This window comes from Sus scrofa, chromosome 16 (assembly GCF_054392235.1).
Source record: "Sus scrofa isolate SSC_HxYL_T2T_F1_AM1 chromosome 16, Sscrofa_HxYL_maternal_Yorkshire_Landrace_v2.0, whole genome shotgun sequence".
Lineage (NCBI taxonomy): Eukaryota > Metazoa > Chordata > Mammalia > Artiodactyla > Suidae > Sus > Sus scrofa.
The window spans coordinates 38,641,913-38,664,892 of NC_139398.1; the positions used below are offsets into that span (position 1 = coordinate 38,641,913).

Genomic DNA, 22,980 nt, shown 5'->3' on the forward strand with positions numbered 1-22,980 from the left:
CAGTGTCTGGACACCTAGACGCACAATAACCTCTTAGCGATTTGGATGTGCTCCAAGAGAGCCAGTAAGGCTTTCCACATTTTAGGCAACCCAAACCAGACAGTCCAACCTCTAGACTTTCCAGTCGTCTCTACTGCCCGTAAGGGCAGCTCCAGAGAGAGAAGAGACCAGCCAGTCTCTGCTAGGCGCTGGATCAGCTTGGGAACATGGGCGGATTTACAATTGGTTTAGAGAAGCTGCGGGCAGGAAGCGTGCCATGACGTCACGCCCGCCCCAAGAGTCTCCCTGCTTCTCAGCTCTGGTGGTAGAAGACCCAGAGGAGAAAAGTAACTTGGAACAGCCTTTGCAGACCCAAGCGGCTCCTCTGCGCGAGCTGGAGTCCCCTCCCATCGAGTAGGCGAGCTCCGCCCCCACGCCCCGCCCGCGCAGGGGATCAGGTGACCTCGGGCCGGCGCGGTCACGTGGCTGGGCGCGCCCGCCCATTGTGGCCATGGCGGCCGCAGGCTCCAGTGTGGTGAGGCGAGTGGAGGAGCTCGGCGACCTGGCGCAGGCCCACATACAACAACTTAGCGAAGCCGCCGGCGAAGATGGTGAGGGAGCCGAGAAGAGGGAGGCGGGCGGGCGGATGGTGGTTCAGAGTTGGCGCTCGCTCTGCATAAGAGCGGAGGCCGCGGCCTGTAAGTCTTATGGATCCCAGGCCAGAGGTGTTGTTTGCGTCTCTGGCTCCTGCTGCACGGTAGTTGTCTTCCTCCTAGAACTCACATCGCCTGAAGCTAAGGCGTTTTCTTGGAGACCCCATATTTCATAACCCAGGAAAACTGCTGATATTTCAGTCAATTCAATGGCTGCTTGTCCTTGTCTCAGGAGCGACTGGGAAAAAGGCAAGATCTGTATGAAAGTACACACAAAAGTTTAAATGAGTGATTAAAGTTGGGTGATGGTATGCAAACAACTAGTGGTGTTTTTGCTGCAGTAAAGATAGCTAGGCGTGTGTAACAGTTCCACTTTTTCACTGCTGTGTTCTAAATTTCCGTGTTGGAAATTTAGATTCTAAACTCAACTGTAAACAATACAGAAGAGCTTTACATCTCTATAATTTAGACGATTCTTATACATTCATCACCTCCATTCTCTCAAGGATCTGTCTGTACTGGAACACATTTTTGGAAATGTACAAGCTGTTTACTTAGGAAAAATTGGTGTAGCGATTTACTTCGACTTTTGTTCTCTCAGCTGCCTGTAGGTTCTACATTATTTCATCTTGAGTTTTGTACTTTTACTACAGATTTAAAAATTCTTGAAGACCGTCTTGTCATCGAACTCATGGGAAAATAGTAGTGAAATGTTTTCCTAAGAGATTGAATAGTTGGTAAATTTATTAAATAGGGTCCAGGATAAAATGGCTCTAGTTCCAGTGACGATTATTTTGCTGGCTTTTCTTAGGGGCCTCTTCTTAAAAACCCACAGACTAACTTGAAGCTGTTTGCTTTTTTTGGTTTGTGCTAAGTGAATCATGAATAGTTTTTGGACAGTAGTAACTACCTCCTGAAAGTATATCCAAGTTACTGCTAAATAAGCTGTTCAAGGATCTCCACCCCACTCCAGCTTCATTTGAACCAGTCTAAAGAGATCAAAGAATATATCTTATTCACTTAACTACTGCACTCAAAAGCCTTTCTCATTTTACAAGAGTTCTTTAATCCAGTCTAGAGTAGAGGTTGAAAATAAACGTAAAGTGGTATATACTCTTGTTTAGTTTTACAGCTCTGAAATGTAGTAGAATTAAACTGATAGTGTATGAGCTATTCATCAAGATTTTCTGATTTTATGAAGCTTAATTAAAATGTGCTTGATTGTATTTGAAATGAATTTGGTGTTCTTTCCCCATACAGCAAAAATAATTTACACTCACAATTTACCTTTGAATGATATTTTTATTTTTATTTTTTATTTTATTTTATTTATTTTATTTTATTTTATTTTATTTATTTTTTGTCCTTTTGCTATTTCTTTGGGCCGCTCCCGCGGCATATGGAGGTTCCCAGGCTAGGGGTCGAATTGGAGCTGTAGCCCCTGGCCCACGCCAGAGCCACAGCAACGCGTGATCCGAGCCACATCTGCAACCTACACCACAGCTCACAGCCGAATCGTTAACCCACTGAGCAAGGGCAGGGACCAAACCCGCAACCTCATGGTTCCTAGTCGGATTCGTTAACCACTGCGCCACGACGGGAACTCCTGATATTTTTATTTTTACTTATTTTTATTTATTTTTTTGTCTTTTTAGGGCCACACCTGTGGCATATGGAGGTTCCCAGGCTAGGGGTCTAATTGGAGCTATAGCTGCCTGCCACAGCCACAGCCACGCCAGATCTGGGCCAAATCTGCGACCTACACCACAGCTTACGGCAACACTGGATCCTTAACCCACTGAGTGAGGCCAGGGATCGAACCTGCAACCTCATGGTTCCTAGTTGGATTCGCCCTGCAACCTCATCGTTCCTAGTTGGATTCACTAACCACTGAGCCACGTCGGGAACTCCTCCTGTTGGCTTTAAATTAAATATGATACAGCCAGACACTCCGTCTGAGAATACTCTTCTTTTTGTTTCTGGTCAACTCTTGTTCATTTAGTTTCATTGTACAACATATTATGTTTACTATACGGACATATACCATGAGAGGGACTTTCTCCTGGAATTATGTGAGAATCATTTGTCTTCACCTTGCCAGTCACTACTTTAAGTGGCCAGGGAAAATACTACATTTTACAAAATTTTTCTGAAATGTGAGCCATTATCCCTCTACCGCCGTAATTATGAGTTCATGTGAGATACTTCAGCAAATATTCATTGAATTCAGTGCAAGTCTTTATATTTAAAATAATCCTGCAAATTAAGAAAATATCAACTAAATTGTTTAAAGAAGCATATAAGGAGTGCCATGTTCCATGCAATTTCAGTTCATGATAGAATCTTTCTGATAGATGATACTTTTTTTTTTTTCTTTTTGCCATATCTTGGGCCACTCCTGTGGCATATGGAGCTTCCCAGGCTAGGGGTCCATTCGGACTTATAGCCACCGGAATAGCCAGAGCCACAACAACGCAGGATCTGAGCCAAGTCTGTAACCTACACCACAGCTCACGGCAACGCCAGATCCTTAACCCACTGAGCAAGGCCAGGGATCGAACTTGCAACCTCATGGTTCCTAGTCAGATTCGTTAACCACAGAGCCTCGACGGGAACTCTTATAGATGATACTTCTGGACTGAGGGGAGATGGCATGGCAATGATAAAGAAGTAATTTTCATTTTAGGTGGATAGTGATCTAGTCTAGGTACAGGAGAGCCTTACCAGGGAAAATTTAAGGTCATCATATTATTGTCAGCAGATGCAACTTAAGCTGGTGGTGCTATTGTTCCAACACTGAATAATTTACCTGTCTGTCTAGGTGCTGAGGCTGGATCAGATGGACCTTTAGCAAAAAGTGCTACATTTTTCTTTGCCAGTGAGGAGGAAAGAGTATGTATTTCAGTAGGGAACAACATAAGGGTACACACAGGGATGTAAGCATCTTGATAGTAAGCATATTTAAATTTGACTACATGCGATGATGCAGAAAGGTGAATGGCACCTTGGTATGAACACTTTGTAGGTTAGGGAGGAAAAATCTATAAGAAAAAGTGAAAACAGAAGCAAAGGGAATATGACATGAAAGAAAAGGAATAAATTAGACAATGAGGGGGAGTTATTTTTAGAGGATATATCAGAAGTTTTTAGTTTAATTTTGTCCAGGCTTTGAAGGAATTAGGTAATTTGTCTCATCTCTAGGTTTTTTTTTTTTTTTTGTCTTTTTGCTATTTCTTTGGGCCGCTCCCGAGGCATATGGAGGTTCCCAGGCTAGGGGTCCAATCAGAGCCGTAGCCGCTGGCCTACGCCGGAGCCACAGCAACGCGGGATCCGAGCCGAGTCCGCAACCTACACCACAGCTCACGGCAACGCTGGATCCTTAACCCACTAAGCGAGGCCAGGGACCGAACCCGCAACCTCATGGTTCTTAGTTGGATTCGTTAACCACTGCGCCACGACAGGAACTCCTATTTCTAGGTTTTTAAAGGAATAAAATATTCAGGTGTATTGTGTAATTTTAAGTGTAACAGCTATTTGCATACATAAACACACAAACCCAATTATGATACACATAATTGCTCAGAGTGCTTACATTTTTTTTGAGGTATTTGATTTAATCATGTTACTTTGGAGAGTACATTTATGAAATTATAAGTTTTTAAAGTTTTAAGTTTATTGTTTAAACATTTTGAATATGCCAACATCATAAAAGAAGCATTATGGAAATCCAGATTGCACTTAAGAAATGGCAGCTGAACCTAGAAAGTTTTCAAAGCAGCTTTCTAGAATAAATTGCCATGATAAATTTAAGTAGGGTTAGGCATTATGATATACTTCATGTTTTACAAGATATTATTATTTCCATGATATAACAAATTCATTTTTTAAATTATATTTTATTGTATTTTATCTTTTTCAGCCATCCCATAGCATATGGAGTGCCCAAGCCAAGGGTCAGATCTGAGCCGCAGTTGTGACCTACACTATAGCTGCAACAACCTGGATCCCTATTGTGCCTGGGTGGGGATCAAACTTAAGTCCAGGTGCTGCAGAGATGCTGCCGATCTCATTGTGACACAGCTGGAACTCCTCATTTCTTCATTTTAGAGTCGTAATTTATTTTCGTTTAAATAACACTCAAACTATATGAAGTATCATGTTTTTATCTCTTACAGATCACTTTTTAATTCGGGCCTCTGCAGCTCTAGAAAAATTGAAACTTCTGTGTGGAGAAGACAAAGAATGTTCAAATCCATCAAATCTTCTAGAACTTTACACACAGGTACAGAAACATGTGATTTCTGACATGTTGGAGGGGCCAGTTTATTTAAGAGGGCTGACTCCAGAGTTTAGGTGTAATGAAATCAATCTATTATCTATTTAAAATGTTTAATTTTGCTCAGCAGACTATATGTATCAAGCATATAGGCTTAAAACTTTGAGGCAGTATGCCAAGAAGTAAAGTTTACTGGTTATGTTGATTTAAAAAAATAATCAGAAAGGAGTTCTCTTATGGTGCAGCAGGTTAGGGATCCAGCACTGTCACTATAGCAGCTTGGGTTGCTGCTGTGGCACAGGTTTGATCCTTGACCCAGGAACTTCCACATGCCAAGGTGCAGCCAAAAAAAAAAAAAAAAATCAGGAAAAAATATTGCAGATAACAGAATTGCTTCCCTTTATGGATGATTAAGCAGAACACTCTTAAGTGCAGTTTCCAAGCTCTTGAAGGTTAGTCAGAGGGAATGGAGGTTTTTGTAAGGGCGCTGATTATTTGTTTTTCCATGAAAATCACCTTTCCTTAGTATTCTTGACTTGACTACTTATGCTTTAGTTATGCAGATCCATAAGATTTTTCTGTTCCCCCCTTCTTCTTTTACTTTCCTTTCAAATTCAGATCTCCATATGGACAGGATCTGTTTTCTTTGTTTTCTCCAAACATTGCTGAAGCAAATTGACATTAAGAAACATAATTTTATTATGGTAACTAACATATGTATAGCACTTCCTAGTTGATAAGAGTGTTTCATATGCCCTTACTTGATTGCCAAGGGATAATAAAGATGAAGTGGTTATAGAAAATAGAGTAAACTGATTGGACCCCTAGCCTGGGAACCTCCATACGCCGCAGACGCAGCCCTAGAAAAAACAAAACAAAAAAAACCCCACAAAAAAACAAGATTAAAGAAAGTAGAGTAAACTTAGTTAACTTCCAGAATGCACATTCGTAGGACTTTCGTGCTTGACACTCTGCTTTCTTTATGGCTTCTGTCTACAAATGTGGTTGAATGACTACTACTCACAAACCCCAGAGAATGGTTGCAGTTTGGGAGAACTCTGCCTAGCTTTCCTGCCAGAAGGCTCTGTGCTTGTCTAATTTCTTTCGCATGGCAGAGTTCTAAACGTTTTAACTTATTTCTGAGTTTAAGGCAAAAGAACTAGAGAAATACAGATTAAAATTCCCTAAACCACTTTGGACCTGAATCAGCAGCTCATTTTTTTTAGGAATACAATCTCTCTCTCGCTGGCTAGGCCTTCCACCCTTAGCACTTAAGTAGTTCTGTGTGCTAGGTACAGTTTTGAGTGCTTTACATATGTCAATTCATTTTACCCTCAAAGCAAGGGACTTTGAAAGGCTTTTAGTTCAGTTTCTTTATTTTGCCAGTGAAGAAACTAAGGCTCCAAAAAAAAAGATTAAATATGACTTATTGGAGTTCCCGTCGTGGCGCAGTAGTTAACGAATCCGACTAGGAACCATGAGGTTGCGGGTTCGGTCCCTGGCCTCGCTTAGTGGGTTAACGATCCGGCGTTGCCGTGAGCTGTGGTGTAGGTTGCAGACGCGGCTCGGATCCTGCGTTGCTGTGGCTCTGGCGTAGGCTGGTGGCTACAGCTCCGATTTGACCCCTAGCCTGGGAACCTCCATATGCCGCGGGAGCGGCCCAAGAAATAGCAGAAAGACAAAAAAAAAAAAAAAAAAAAAAAATATGACTTATTGTTTAGTTAGGTAGAATTGATACTAGAATTCAGTTTCCTTAGTCTTAGTCCAGTAGATTAAACAAAGAAAAAGGATTGGGTCATTTTAAAGTGCTTGAACAGAAGTTCCTGCTGTGATGCAGTAGGGTAAGGATCTGATGTAGTCTCTGTAGTAGCTTGGGTCACTGCTGAGGCATGGGTTCAATCCCTGGCCTGGGAACTTCAGTATGCGCTGGGTGCGGCCAAAAAAAAAAAAAAAGTGCTTGAACAGAGTCTTATATTTAGGCATGCTAGGATTTTAGTGTTGGTATTACATATTGTTGGTGGTATGCTGCCTTTATTGGGTGGCAGGATACATAATCCCCAAATATTAGCTCTTCATTTGGGGAGATAGGTCATCTTTTGAAGATTCAATAAGCAAAATTAGAAGTAGTGTCCTTATCTTAATATGGCAGGCATTTAGAGAATGTTCCAGAAGTGTATATATTATGGGATGGAAATCCTGTGAAATTGGATTGTTATGATCATTATACAACTACAGATGTGATAAATTCATTTGAGTAATAAAAAAAAAATTCACTAAAAAAAACCCAAAAAAAGTGTATATATACAAATAACAAAGAATATAATCAAATTTTTAAAAATTATATTGTATATGATTAGCTTGTCTGAATTAAAACATAAATATCCCATTTTATTTTCTTATGGGAAACTAGATAATCAGTATTTTAATAAAATCCTAAGAATTTTTATGTGAAATTCATCTCATTATATTTACAGCTACATATTCTCAAATTTAAATACTGTGTCAGAAGATGTAAATGTCTAATAAAGCATCTATATTTGTAAGATAAAACTGTCAAGAGTAATTCATTAAAATTTAAATCATTTATAGATACCTTTTTTCTCATTTACTTTAGGCTATTTTGGACATGACATATTTTGAGGAGAACAAGCTAGTAGATGAAGATTTTCCTGAGGATTCTTCAGAGAAAGTAAAAGAGTTGATAAGTTTTCTTTCAGAACCAGAAATTTTAGTAAAAGAAAACAATATGCATCCAAAAGTAAGTTTTGCACAACTGTGAATTATGGTGGAATGTTGCTAATTCCTGTTGTACTACTCATTAGAATCTGTATTTTTTTCTTGACTGTATCTTTATCTCTGTTTTGTTTTGTTCTTTTTCCATTTTTGGCTGCCCCACATCATATGGAGTTCCTGGGCCCAGGGATCATATCCAAGCTTCAGTCTCCACCCAAGCTGTAGCTTTGGCAGTGCTGGATCCTTAAACCACTGTGTCTGGCCAGGGATCAAACCTTTGTCCAGGTGTTCCCAAGAGGCTGCCGATCCTGTGTGCCATAGGGGAACTCCAAATGTATCTTTGTTTCTGATTGAAGAAGGGATATATGAAAGTTGAACACTTCAGACTGATGTCACAACTGAAGTGTTGTATTTTCATAAATTTGTTTCAGAATGTTTGTATCGTGGTATTATATTGTCATTACAGTGCCCAGTCACTTTCTAAATGCACACATTTGGTATTTCTGGTCCCTTTACTTTTTTTTTTTTTTTTTTTTGGTCTTTTTGCCTTTTCTAGGGCTGCTCCCGTGGCATATGGAAGTTGCCAGACTAGGGGTCTAATCGGAGCTGTAGCCACCGCCCTACATCAGAGCCACAGCAATGCGGGATCTGAGCTGCGTCTGCAACCTACACCACAGCTCACAGCAACGCCGGATCCTTAACCCACTGAGCAAGGCCAGGGATCTAACCTGCAACCTCATGGTTCCTAGTTGGATTCATTAACCACTGCACCACGATGGGAACTCCGTGCTCCCTTTACTTTTGCATGTGCTATATTTTTTTGAAGATCCTTAGTAATCTAATGACCACATCTCTTATCCTTTCACCTTCCTCATCCTATTGGACATGTGCTGTCTTTCTTAGCACAGATCACTCCTTCCCTTGGAGGCTCTGCATGCTCCTCTTCATCTCTGAGAAGTCATGCTCTTGCTCTTTTCCAAGCATCTCCCTTCTCTCCCATTCTGGAAACACAGGCATTCCCCAAGAATATCTCCTTAATCCTCTGATAGTCTCTCTGTTGACTTTGCTTGATAACCTGTTCAAATGCTTCTTCTTGCCATTTCTATTTAGATGATTCCAAAATTGTTATCTCTAGCCCTGGCTACTCTTCCAAGCCAGTAATTTCTCATCTTTAAGTCTCTGCTGGCTATCTTTACCTAGATATCGTTGTTGCTCTTTGTGTTTTGCCAGGGAATGCTAACTGTGGAAACAAATAATCTCAAGTTTTAAATGATACAACATAGTAAAAGTTTGGTTTATTAAAATTGTTTTTGTGTATATCTTTTCATTATTTTACTTTAGGAATAGTAGAAATTGGTATGATCTTGTTTCAAGTAACATCTGAAAACTATTTTTTTCAGTCAGATTGTGGAAAAGTTATATTTCACATATACTAGAGAATTGGCTACAAAATACTTGAACATCATTTTCTAGAAAAATTTGGAAATTTTTTAACTTTCATGTAGCAATAGATTTGTTTCCAAATGATTTAAAGACATTCCTGTGTAAGTTGCTAAGTGAAGAGCAAATTTTGTGAAATAAGTATTTTTAATTGCTCAATATTTTGAAATTTAATTTTTTTTTTTTTTTTATAGACATGAAATTTCTTTTTCTAGCTATGTCTTTGTTGTATTTCAGCACTGCGATTTGCTTGGGGATGAACTCCTGGAATGTCTCTCTTGGAGACGAGGAGCCCTACTTTATATGTACTGTCATTCTCTGACCAAAAGGAGAGAATGGCTCACAAGAAAATCTAGCTTGCTTAAAAAGGTAAAAAGGATTCCTCATACATTTCTGATTATTGACATTTATAGGTTTCTAAAAGCTATCTTTAGTATAAGATTAAGAGTAGAGGAATCAAAGGATCTGGGCTTAAGGCCTAGGCCTTTCCTTACCAGCTGTGTAATCTTAAATTGGAATTACTGTAAAGATTAAATAAGATAACATGTGAAAGCCCTCTGTAAACTGGGAAGTTTTACACTTTTTTTTTTTTAAGTTCTGGATTTTCATTTTTCAAAATACAAGGTAGACAATCTGTATTAATTTCTAAGCATGTTTTTTGGCCTGAGGAAAAAACTTGGTTGTGAGTTTCTATTAGCAGTAACTCCTAAAGATCACTCATGACCCTGCTCCTAGAAAATTGTGGCTCTCCGATTTGCCCTGACTCTTCTGGTCAAATCAGTAAATCCAAAGATCCTGTCTTAATATTAGTTTTTTGGTGTTTTTTTTTTTTTAGGGCTGAATCCGCTCCATATGGAGGTTCCTAGGCTAGGGGTCTAATCAGAGCTACAGCTCCTGGCCACAGCCACAACCACAGCTATAGCAACGCCAGATCCCAGCCATTTTGCGACTTACACCTCAGCTCATAGCAACACTGGATCCCCAACCCACTGAGTGAGGCCAGGGATCAAACCTGCATCCTCATGGAAACTATTCGGATTCCCTTCTACTGCACCACAACAGGAACTACTGCCTTACTCTTATTAATTGGAGGATTATACATATAAAAGTTTTAGGGTAGTAGGTCCTTAGACCATTGTAATGTAATGGCCATAAGATATATCTGTATATTAGCCAATTTCCTCTTGAGTAAAAAAATTAACATTTAAAGTTTCTACAGCTCTGCATATAATACTTTGATTCTTTGTCTTTGACTTTCATTTAGTACCTTATTGATGGAATCAGTTACTTGATACAGATGCTAAATTTTCGGTGTCCCATCCAGTTAAATGAAGGCGTTTCTTTCCAAGACCTAGACACAGCTAAATTACTGAGTGAAGGTAATGTGATCTCTTTTTGCAGTTTTCTAGGTGTTTTAGAGCTTTTTAAGACTTTAAGAACTTTATTAGATTTAACTTGATTTAAATTAAGTTTATTACATTTTAGACAAAAATAAAAGGCTTTTTAAAAAATTCAAAAATCTCATGTAATGTAGAAAAATACTGCTGATCTCTACTTAGTAATGTAAGGAGAATAATAAATCGTGTTGCCTTTAATTACTTTTCATCCCCACAAAGCCCTGATCAGGCTCTAGGTTTTGCTACTTGTTACAGAGATTGGAAGTAGCTTTTATTTATTTATTTATTTTTTTGTCTTTTTTGTCTTTTTGTTGTTGTTGTTGTTGCTATTTCTTGGGCCGCTCCCACGGCATATGGAGGTTCCCAGGCTAGGGGTTGAATCGGAGCTGTAGCCACCAGCCTACGCCAGAGCCACAGCAACGCAGGATCCGAGCCGCGTCTGCAACCTACACCACAGCTCACGGCAACGCCGGATCGTTAACCCACTGAACAAGGGCAGGGACCGAACCCGCAACCTCATGGTTCCTAGTCGGATTCATTAACCACTGCGCCACGACGGGAACTCCGGAAGTAGCTTTTAAACAAGAAGATATTTACTGCTTTTACGCTTTAAAAAGGTCCAGAACTTGTTTGGTGGCTTCATGGCATCATCAGGTTCCTATCTTTTTCCTCCATCGTCTTTTGAAGTGGAGCTTTATAGCTTCAGAGGGAGGCGCTTTATATAGAATACATATAAACAGTACTTGCAAGAGCTGTGCAAGGTGCCTCCTTGTTGAGGACATTGCTTCCATTCTCACTATCTCAGTGTCTGAGAATGGAGCTCCTTCCATCTCACTTATGTTTTAGTCTATAGGAATGGCAAAAGAATATGTCTTTCAGCCAAGTCTTTCTTTCAACCTCAGAAACTTACTACAATACTTAGAACATTTCTACCTACATTTCGCTGGCCAGAATTTAATCACATGGCTTCATACATAGCTACAAGGGATCTGGGATGTATAGCCCTTTACATTATATATTGCCATCCCAAATAAAGTTTTTACTAAGAAAGGAGGGAAGAATGAAAATTGCATGGTTTCTGTCATAAACATCTATGCACTTAAAAATGTCAGGAACTAGATATAGAAAATCATTTGGGTTTTAGACTGTGGTTTAAGAAGGACGATCCATCTCTTTTTACAGATGAAAGAATTGAGGTCCTGTGAGCCTGATAAGGTCACATAGCTGGCAAGTGATATTAGATTACATATGTAAACTTTCTATTTTATATTTCATCTGAAATTTCAAATATAGGGAAGAAGAAGGAAACTTCTTAGGGAAAATTCTAAATTTTATAAGTGTATTTTAAATCTTCTTTCTTTGTTAGCTTCTGCAGCCTTTTCCTTTCTGTTAGAAAACCTTGCTAGAAAAAAGCCCCATGATTTAAATGTCATTAACATATGACTGGCTACTGGTGTCTACAAGTTGTTATTTTCAGTTTATTCAGGCAAATAGCTTATCAAACTTGTGAATATAAAGTGCTCCTTCAGTAGGCATGATGTTAACAAACATGGGGATATTTCGATATATTTGTGGGAAGTATTTATTCCAGGTAACTAGTGAACTGATAGCTGCATTGAAAATGTCCTTTCTAAAATTTCTTCACCCACCCACCCACCTGGATTGGTGGAAAAGAAGAAAGCAGGGCTGGGCATTAAAGCTGATTTAGAACCAAAGAAAAGGGCATAAGTCACTAATTTCCCTTATTCTCCCAATTCTAGTTGTAAAGTAATATATAATCCTATGGCCTACTATTTTTTTTTTATCATGTGGTACTGCTGCCATCTCTTAGGTTGTAATTAATTGCATTCATGGTTCGTTTCCATTGCTTCTTCAACTGGGGAATCAAAGGCACAGATAGGGTCTCTTTTCTTCAGGAAATAAACATCGACTTAAAAAAAATGAACAACCTTAAAGTTGAGAGTTAAGTTTTATTTGGGACAAAATTAGGACTTGAGCCTGGGAGACAGCCTCTCAGCCGGGAGAAAACCGCTCCACTGAGGCAAGGGCAGAGTCAGGGTGTATTGGATGAAGGTGAAGTGGAGGTGCATGCAGCCACGTACACATTTTACAAAAGTTTGCTGCTGGTCTCGTGAATATTAATCACGAGGAGCAGACATCACCATGAAGGATTTTGGTGTTTTTCTAGACATGAGACGATGCAAGAATTGGGCTCATAGAATCTTCACTTAAAAATAGCTAACTATCTGAAGACCTGTTCTTCCAGTTTTCCCAGAACGCAGCCTGCCTGTATTCCTGAGCTCCACCCTGAGCTTCACTCAGGCTGTTGTGGGTCAGCAGCTACAGTGGCTCATGATTTAATCCACATAGAGGCTGATGGCAAGTGCCAAACTCCAGTTCACACAAGAAAACAAAGTTGACTCCATAGCAGTTTTGCCATAGGAGTGAGTCCTCATTTGTGCTTGGCTTCTTGCTCTCATCCAAGGCAGTTTTCTCCTTCCTTCTTCAGTTCTTGAGATGTAGATTAGAAGCCAGGAAACCTACTTTCATAGGCTTAATTACTCCTAAGACCCTAGCAGAGTGGTTCTAATTAAAAAAAAAAATTGTTAGCCAATGTAAAACACAACTCTGAATAATTTTTAATACTAATTAGAAAAATTCCATATGAATCATGAAAATATTTTTGAACCTAATGATACTTTACCTGATTTTAGATAAAACTAAAAAAAAATGTATACTTAGTTTGATTTTTTTGTCAAGGTGAGGTAATCATTTTTCCTTCGAACATTACCTGTATGCCATTAAATTTTCAGCTTTTAAAAATTACCAAGTAATATATTTAGTAAACTCCTTTGTCTCATTTACTGTGTTTCAGTCTCCTGTGAGCCTTTATAAAAATAGCCTTGTCAGAATAACTGTGGAGTTAAATCAGTTAAAAAACTGTTCAGCTGTCCACATTGTTGGTTTATACCTTTCTTATGCCACCGAGGAACCTCCTTTCCCAGCAGCCTTTGGCTCATTGCTTAGCCTAGAACGTGGATTTCAGATCTCTTCAAGGAGCAGTTCTGAATTGACATCACTAATTGCCTGGATAGCTTGTTAAAAATACAGATTTCTGTGTACCACCTGCCTGTTCTCATGCCCTTCCTGTGGCATCCAGGAATCTATTTTTATAGCCTCCTGTAATCATACTGCAGTCAGATTTAGACATCACAAGTTCTAGAGAATGATATCTGGCCATTTTTTTTTTCCCCCTGTGAAACCGTCTTTCTGCCTTCACTTCATGGGTTATTCAATACCCGCCCCCACCCCGCACCCCCTACTGTTACATCTGTGTTCACAGAGGATATGAACAGTACAAAGTGAGGATTTTATTGAAAACCATGCTGAACATTAGAAAAAGTATCAAGGAAAATGTATAGCAGCAAAAAGATGATAGTTACAGAGTAGTGGATTCCTTGAGGGAGTAGAGAGGGAGAGTGTGAATTTTTACTTTGTTCATCTCTTCCTTTGATATTTTAATGCAGTAGGTTAGTATAGTCTATGGACGGGCAGCCTAACCCTAGGGCTTAGGACTTTGTTAAAAACGCAGATTCAGGGAGTTCCGTCATGGCTCAGTGGTTAACGAATCCAACTAGGAACCATGAGGTTGCGGGTTTGATCCCTGGCCTTGCTCAGTGGGTTAAGGATCCAGCATTGCCGTGAGCTGTGGTGTAGGTCGCAGACATGGCTCGGATCCTGCATTGCTGTGGCTGTGGTGTAGGCTGGCAGCTGTAGCTCCGATTAGACCCCTAGCCTGGGAACCTCCATATGCCATTGCAGGTGTGGCCCTAGAAAAGACAAAAAAAAAAAGAAAAATGCAGATTCATAAATCATAAATTACTGGTAGAGGCCCAGTAATTAGCATATTAGCATGCCTTCCAGGTAATTCTAATCTAATGCAGGCTAAACTTTGAGAACCACTCTTTAGCATGTAGCTGTTCATTCTCTCCCTAGAAATACATTCCCATAGGATATCTGTGTATCCTGCTTAGCAGTCCCTCCTTGTTAATACAAAGAATGAGGCCAGCTTAGAGTTGAGCATGAATTGGATCCCAGATCTCCTTTAAGCAAACACTTACCCTTCACAAGTGGCTTCACTATGTGGAACTTAGCTCAGTGCCTCCTCCTCAGGCTCTAGTCTGCTTAAAAGTTCAACCTTCCTTTCATTTTTGCTTCTATCTCTTTACTCCCTCTAGCAGTCTCTTTAGGAATAATTAGGATATAGGATCACAAAAATGAAAAGGGATATGCATTCAATGAAATGACTGATCTAATATAAAATATAATTCTGGAGTGAAAATTGTTAATTTGGGGAAAAAAAACCACACAAACTATTCCTTAAGAAAACTCCATGAAATAAGGAGCTCATGTGGAATCTTGATTTGTTTTTTTTTGCTGTTAAAGAGCTTTGGTGAATTGCACAAAGTCATTAATTTACACTCAGGTTTTTTCACTTCTAAGTCTCTTTATATTCTGAATAATATCTAATGCTGTTCCAGCTTTTTCTTGAGGTTTGTGATCTTTTACCTATGAAGTAATAAAGTGAAAAAAAAGATTATGTGTAATATGCATTGTACTTACTGAATTTATACATAAAAAGCATAATTGAGTGTAGCCTATCGTATTTCCATGAATGCAACCCTCACATTCTGCTCCTAAATGATGATTTCTTTTGTTGATATAACAGTGTAATGAATCAACTCTTCTGCTAAGCTTATTTATTCTCTTGTTACTATTTATTAGCTGAATTTGTGGTGAAGGGTGAACTGTAGGAACAAACTCTGAGACTGCAAAAATCTAGCAATATATTCAAGACAAAAACTAACAGTTCTGGAAGTTGAATTTTTCTTCTATTTTTAGATCTCTAGTACTATCATGTCATTTCTGATAAGACATTAGGTAAGCAACTGAGATTATGATGCTCACTTACTTGAGGTAAACTTTTCTAATCACACCAGTACTTGTGTAATAGAATAGATCATTATTTGTATTTTAATGACTCTAAAAAGTTAGTCATATAATTTAATAGCACTTTATGGTTTATACATTTTAATTTTTCCATGTTCCTTAAGAAAATTACATGAAATAAGTAGGGCATGTGGAACCGTGATTTTTGCAAATTGAGATTTAAAGAGCTTTGATGAGTTATACAAAGTCAATAATTTATCCCCAGATCTTTACATGGCTGCTGGCCTATGTCACAGCCACAGCAACAGCGGGATCCAAGCCATGTCTGCAACCTACACCATAGCTCATGGCAACACCACATCTGTAACCCACTGAGCAAGGCCAGGGATCAGACTTGCATCCTCATGGATACCAGTCGGGTTCGTTAACCACTGAGCCATGACGGAAACTCCAAGAATGTTTTCAGTTATTGAAAATCCTGGAGTATATTCCTTTTTCCTGGGAACATAAAGCATTTGGATATATTTTAACATCTTTGGTAATTTATAATTATATAGCCTCTCAGGGACATGATTACGCAGGGTCATCTCTGTACACTCTTGTAAAAAGATAGGAGCTATATTATTATTATTATTATTGCTTTTTAGTGCCACACCCGTGGCATATGGAGGTTCCCAGGCTATGGGTTGAATCAGAGCTATAGCTGCGGGCCTACACCACAGCCACAGCAACACAGAATCCGAGCCGTGTCTGCAACCTACACCAAGGCTCATGGCAACCCCCTTAACCCACTGAGGGAAGCCAGGGATTGAACCTGCAACCTCATGGTTACTAGTCAGATTTGTTTCCACTGCACCACAACGGGAACTCCAGGAACTATATTGATCCTAGAGTATAACTCCAAATAAAAGTTGTATTCATGGATGAGATTGAGGGAGTGTCTGAGTACTCTGACACTGTATTTGGGGTGTGGGGTGTACATTCTGGAAGAGGGTTTGCCATTTTAGATGGATTCTCAAAGAGATCCTAAAGACAACTCCAGAAAAGCTAACACACTAACCTCAATGATTTTTTTTTTTTTTTTGGCTGAGCCTTGGCATGTGAAAGTCCCTTGGCCAGGGATCAAACCTGCGCCAGAGCAGTGACTTGACCCACAGCAGTGACGATACCAGGTCCTTAACCAGCTGAACCACTGGGGAACTTCCCTAAACAATTCTTTAAAAATAAGTCTTTTTTTATTGGTGAAAGTGGGCTTGGGCCTCTTTTATAGACAAAAATAGAGATTGAAGTGCCATTGAGGATGAGGATTGTATTAGGGATATTTGGCTTTTCTAAGTCTAGCTGTTAAATGAGAAGGGAAAATGCTTAGTGATGTAAAAGGAATTTATTAGAGTCTTAATCATCAAGTTTTCTTTTTAAATTGTTTAATTCCTATCCCTCCATTGACTTTCCTAGGAATATTTAGTGATATTCATTTGCTGGCTATGATGTACAGTGGAGAAATGTGTTACTGGGGATTGAAGCATTGTGCAGATCAACAGCCAGAAAATCATGAAGTGGATACAGGTGTTTCTGGAGCAAGCTACGCTGCATACAAAGAACCCTTGGATTTCCGAGAAGTGGGAGAAAAAATTTTGAAAAAGTATGTATCTGTGTGCGAAGGACCCCTGAAAGAACAAGAATGGAATACAACAAATGCAAAACAAATTTTAAACTTCTTTCAACATCACACTAACTAGTAAGTTCACCTAGTCCTTTTCAAACAAGAAAACAAACCAAAAGACTCATGAAATGGAAGTTCCAGAAAAGACACCTTGATACTGAATTACACTACATAAAGAAAACCAGTATGGTTATTACCCTTTTTAAAAATGCAGTCACCATCTTTCTTTCACTGTATATTCTAATACCTATGAAGGAATGATTCTTTAATTTCTAAAGTGGCATTTGTATTACTCTAACTCAGTCTGAACCTCAAATATCCTGTAAGTAATACTAAGGAGGAATCAAATTTATCTTTATAAAGATTTTTTTTATTGCTTTAGATTATTTTTTTATTGTGGTACAATATGCATACCTAAAATAGACCATTTTAACTATCTTTAATTATTGTTAATTTTTTTTTTTTTTTCAATTTTATGGTCATACCCTTGGTGTGTGGGGGTTCCTGGGCCAGGGATTGAATCTGAGCTGCAGCTTGCTGACCTGTGCCACGGTGATGGCAATGCCAAATCCTTTAACCCACTGCCAGGGATTGAACCCATGCCTCTGCAGCTATCCAAGCTGCTGCAGTCCAATTCTTAACCCACTGCTCCGCAGTGGGAACTCCTCTATAGATTATTGTTTAATTTCCCTGTCTTGAGGTTTGTTTCACGTCATAGGTTAAAATCAAGTCATGTCTTTGCTTTGGATATATGCTATGGATATAAAAAAAGCAAGATGAAAAATTGTGACTAATATCCAGGTGCCATTTCCAGAATAAGATAATGAAAGATTCCACAAGAGAATTTTTAATTATTGCACCACATACTACTAATGGCATTTAAAAGTTTTAGTCTGTTAGGCATTTTATAAAAATTTTAAAATGATTTTCCTATTTTGTTTAAAAGGATATGTATAGTGTATTAAATGAGTGTTGAAGATAAAACCAAGTTATTTTAGTCTGCCATTAGCTCATATGTCTTTGGGGCACATCTTTCCATGTTTTGAAATTTTAATATTTTTTGTCTTTATTAGTAGGGGTGAGTGTTAAAGGCCAATAGGCTAACCTAGTATCTTGCTTACAGTCTTTCTGTCTACCTCAATTCCTGTTGCTGTCTTGGATCGATCTGACACCTTGCAAGTATCTTTGACCTCTGGGCCATTGACTTCATTACATTCCAGGAACTTAACTCCCATGGCCACACCATGAATATCACCATCCTGAATTTATCTTTCTGAAATTTTAAATTTCAGTCACTAATGATATTCTCATCTTTTTAGCTTTTTTAAATTCTTCATTTTTATTGATTTTTCTCTTATTTCTTTTCTATCTCTTTAGCTTCTTCATAGCCTCTTCCTCTTGACTCTTTTCTCCTCACCATTAGCTTCTTTCAGATTTTCTTCTTTCCTTATCTACCTTCTGCCTTGGGGGGCACCATATTAAGTGCTCTCCAAAGTCCCTTAATTAATCCTACCATTCTACCTTCTTTTCTGGGATGCTTAGTTCTTTGTGAGGTTCCTGCCGCCTGTCAAAGTAGAATCACTCTAAGTATCTCACCTTCAACTTTTTTGGGGGAGGGCTGGGGTTGGGGAGCTGTGCCTGCAGCGTGCAGAAATCCCTGAGCCAGGGATTTAACCTGAGCCATAGTGGTGACAATGCCAAATCCTTAACCACTAGGCCACAAGGGAACTCCCTCACCTTCAACTTTAGAAGAGCCCTCAAGTTAAGCCTTTCATCTGTTACTAGTGTCGCCCCTATCCCTTCCCACGGTTGCTAATCCACATCTCATCACTTTTCTCTGGCCCTTTGTCGCACCCCTAGTGCATGGCTCTTGGTCCCATCTTATAGAAAATAGAGACTCTGAGGAGGTTAGTGTCTGTTTACTTGCCTTGCTCTGTTCATTTTCCCCTTTTTTTAGAGGAAAAGAGGTGGCCTGCTTCATGATGAAGATCAGTCTCTACCTTTCCTCTCTGCCAGCTCCCTCATTTCCCCTGAGTCTTCTCTTCTTTCCGACAATACCTTGTAGGTATTGTTTTTTTCCCAGAGAACTATCTTTTTTTTCTTCCTTCTCCTCCCCTTTTTCCTTCCTTTCTTCTTTTTTTCTCTTTTACTTACTCTGATACAACACAGGTTTGACCTACACGGGTCCACTTATAGGTGGAGTTTGTTCAGTAGTAAACACTACAGTACTATATAATTAGTGATTGGTTACATCTGCAGATACGGAGTAACCACATATATGGAGGGTCGACTGTAAGTTATACTCAGATTTTTGACTGCTAGGGATAGTTGCATCCCTAACCCTCCCATTGTTCAAGGCTCAGCTGTATTCTTGTTTGATGTTACAGATGGCTTCTGCTACCGGCAATGTTAGGCTGACTCCCAAACCTATAGCTTGAATCGCAGCTTTTGCTCTCTACTCCTTTCTAACTGCCCCTTCAGTGTCTTCACTTAGTCCATAGTAATTTTAAATCCAGTAAATTTACATTGGTTCAAACAACTAATCATCATCTTTTTATCTAAAACCTTTTTCAGTTTATGTTTTCTCTTTTTTCAGTCTTCTGCAAAGCAGGGCAACACAGAATGTCATAACCTAGTTTTTTCTGCCTACTTGCCTCCCCTCTGCATTTCTTTCTGTGTGAACAATATTCTAGGCCAAGGTTCTTCAGGCTCCTTTTTGGTGAACATTCTGATAGAGCTTCTTGGGACAAGGAGAGTCTCTATCTCTGCCTTTGTCTTCTTGTTTATCCCTACATGGCTAAGATTTTCATTTAACCTAGCTTTTAACAAGTTTTACTATGAAAATACCTTTGTGCTGTTTAAGTATAAAGATTTAAGGGAGGGTGTTCCTTTCATGGCTTAGTGGTAAGGAACCCCGACTAATATCCATGAGGAAGTGGGTTGCATCCCTGGCCTCGCTCAGTGGGTCAGGGATCCGGTGTTGCCATGAGCTAAGGTATAGGTCGCAGATGAGGCTCAGATCCCTCGTTGCTGTTGCTGTGGCTGTGGCATAGGCCAGCAGCTATAGCTCCGATTGGACTCCTAGCCTGGGAACTTCCATTTGCCGCACCTGCGGCTCTAAAAAGCAAAAAAAAAAAAAAAAAAAAAAAAAGATTTAGGGAGTTCTCTGATGCAGTAGGTTATGGATCCAACACTGTCGATACAGCAGCTCTGATCACTGCTGTGGTATGGGTTGTTCAGTCCCTAGCTTGGGAACTTTTATATGCTGCAAGCACAGCCCAAAAAATTTAAAAAAATTCATATTACAGACTGCCCTTCCCCACCCCTTTTAGAGTTTCATGATCGATCACCAGTGTACTAGTTCCTTCTGCAGTGTGCTATATGTTTTTTCCCTCGATGTCTTCCTTACTTAGGCTGGAATGCTTTGCCCTTCTTTGTGTCCATGTGAATACTCATTTTTCCTTTAGGACTCAGCTCCGGTATTACTGTATTCATGAAGCTTTTTCCAGCCCTGTTCAGTCAGAGTTACATGGTCCTTTTCTTCTGCTCCCTGAGTTCTCCCCTCCCAAATTATCACACTGATCACATTGCTTTCTAATCACTTTTTTTTAATGAGTTGGTGAACTCCATGTTTTAAACATTTATCTTTATACATAATGCTTAATGAATGGTAGGCCCTTAGTGATGTTTTTTGAGTTTATAAGAGACATGATTCTTAAATACTAAACTCTGCCCTAAAGGGTTACTGCTGTTGGATTATACACTGCCACACCCTCTATACCCATGGTTGACCAGGCTGAGAGGGTATTACTCAGAGGAGTAAAGTATTATTTAGATTTAGAACCAGAGAAAATAAGAGAACTTTCTCTTCAGAAGCTGGGAACGCCGTATTGTCTTCATGACCCTTGTGAACCATTTGGATCTCTGACCAATTGGTACACTAATGAGGGTACAATTGAGTGCTTTTTATACAACTTTTTCATCCCCCACACAATTGGAAAATAATTTGCAGACCGTAACAGTTAAATAATGCCTTTTACTGTGATGTATTACAAAGCAATGAGCTACACATTTTTGTGTGCATTAAAGACTGCTAAGTAAATTCTGTTTCATTTAGAATGGATTAAATAACTTCAACATACCAAATCTTCACATAAGGAAAGTACTATAATTCATTCATCAACAACTATTTATTATGTGCCTACTATATGCCAGGTTTTATCTTAGGCACTGAGGATATACCTTTGTAAAACACCAGAGTTTGTATTCTAGAGGAGGAAGTTAATTCATTTTAAGGAATGTGTATCGTGTCTGTGGTGAGTGCTGTGAGGAATAAAGCAGGTATGGGGCTAGTGTGACTCTGGAGAGCAGTGCTGTTTTATTCACGGGAGGTGGGAAGGTACCTCTAAAGCACCTATTTACCTGAGCATTTGTGTCTTCAAGTTCTACCCCTTTGGTTAAATACCATGAAATGTGCCATTGAACATTCAGTATATTCATAAAGTTTCTCTTATGGAAGTTCTGATGCTGAATTGAATGAATCACTGCTTAAGAACTTAATTAGATCACATTTAAAGGTTTTTTTTTTTTTTCCAGTGCGGGCTTTATTAATAGGTAAGTGATAACGTAAAGGTTTTGTAGCCTTTATTACAGTTGGAGTTTCTCTCCATTTTGAGCTCTTTGATGGTTACTAAAACTTAAACTGTTAAAGGATTTTTCATAATCCTTAAATTTGTATGATTGTTTTCCATTATGAATTGTCTCATGTTAACCAGGCTTTGAGACTTGGTTAAAGAGTTTCTGGCTACTGTTAATTGTATGATGCTGATTAAAATACAATTCATGACTGAAGGCTTTCCCTTATTTCTTTGCATGTTGTAGAGTGAGGTGTGAGTCATGGCTACAACTCCCACAATAAAATTTACATTCCTGCCTTTATAATCCCACTGGGAATTCTCTCTTGTTCAGTAAAGTGGGAACTGCCTCTAAAGGCATTCTCAGGCTCGTTTTAATGTTATTAAAAACAAAACAAAACAAAATAAAACACACAGCTGGCTGATGTGCTAGATTTAGATTGCTTGTCGCTTTTCTCTCTCCACCTTCCAAGGGCTCCTTTTCTCGCTCCCATAAGGATACCCCATATGCCACAGAATACAGGATTCCACAGTTCTCTAGTATCACCTCCATGTATTTTTTTTTTTTTTAACACAATATGAGCTATCACGTTATGGAAGTATTACATTAACATACATTTATGTATCCACAATTAAAGTATGCATTATGTATTTGTGCTGCTGTTCTTACTGTTTTGTGTTTTCCAACTTCTAGGAAAATTTTCAAGTAGAATGTTTTGAAGCATATAAACTTTTAAAAAAAAATAAAATCGTATTCCTATATTTGTGTCTTTTTTTCTTTTATATCTAGGTATTGTGTCAGAATGAAAACTTTTTTTTGTCATTTCTAGGGCCGCACCCAAGACATGGAGGTTTCCAGGCTATGTGTCCAGTTGGAGCTGTAGCCGCTGGCCTGTGCCACAGCAACGCCAGATCCGAGCTATGTCTGCGACCTATACCAAGCTCTCGGCAACGCCGGATCCTTAACCCACTGAGCAAGGCCAGGGATCGAACCTACAACCTCATGGTTCCTAGTCGGATTCCTTAACCACTGAGCCACAACAGGAACTCCAGAATAAAAACTTTTATCATCTTAGTTTACTATTTGTAACCAAGCAGGACCCTATTGGGCCTTCCTGGGATAGAACCTCTCCCACTCCTCCACTTGGCTCTTGTTTGTAGAAAAACTAGCCACCTAAGCCTTCCTTCCCCAAGTTCCAGAAATAAATTTAATCATAGAAGTGAGAAAATACAACAAAGGATTTTTTTTTTTAAG

The 22,980-nt window shown here is 39.1% G+C and overlaps 1 protein-coding gene across 2 annotated transcripts; it reads left to right on the plus strand.

Moving 5' to 3' along the window:
* The first annotated feature begins 463 nt into the window (after window positions 1-463).
* On the plus strand, window positions 464-22,487 carry RIMOC1 (RAB7A interacting MON1-CCZ1 complex subunit 1). 2 transcript variants are annotated; one of them, XR_014831241.1, is made up of 6 exons: window positions 464-590; window positions 4,808-4,914; window positions 7,523-7,666; window positions 9,319-9,450; window positions 10,346-10,815; window positions 14,274-17,474. XR_014831241.1 is itself a non-coding variant. In XM_003133915.5 (6 exons), exons 1-6 carry the CDS (start codon window positions 491-493, stop codon window positions 17,165-17,167), a joined length of 882 nt encoding a protein of 293 aa, XP_003133963.1. In that variant the 5' UTR covers window positions 464-490; the 3' UTR covers window positions 17,168-22,487. The 2 variants fall into 2 exon arrangements, 1 of the variants encoding a protein (XP_003133963.1); XM_003133915.5 differs by having other exon boundaries at window positions 10,346-10,460; window positions 16,884-22,487.
* The last annotated feature ends 493 nt before the right edge of the window (window positions 22,488-22,980 follow it).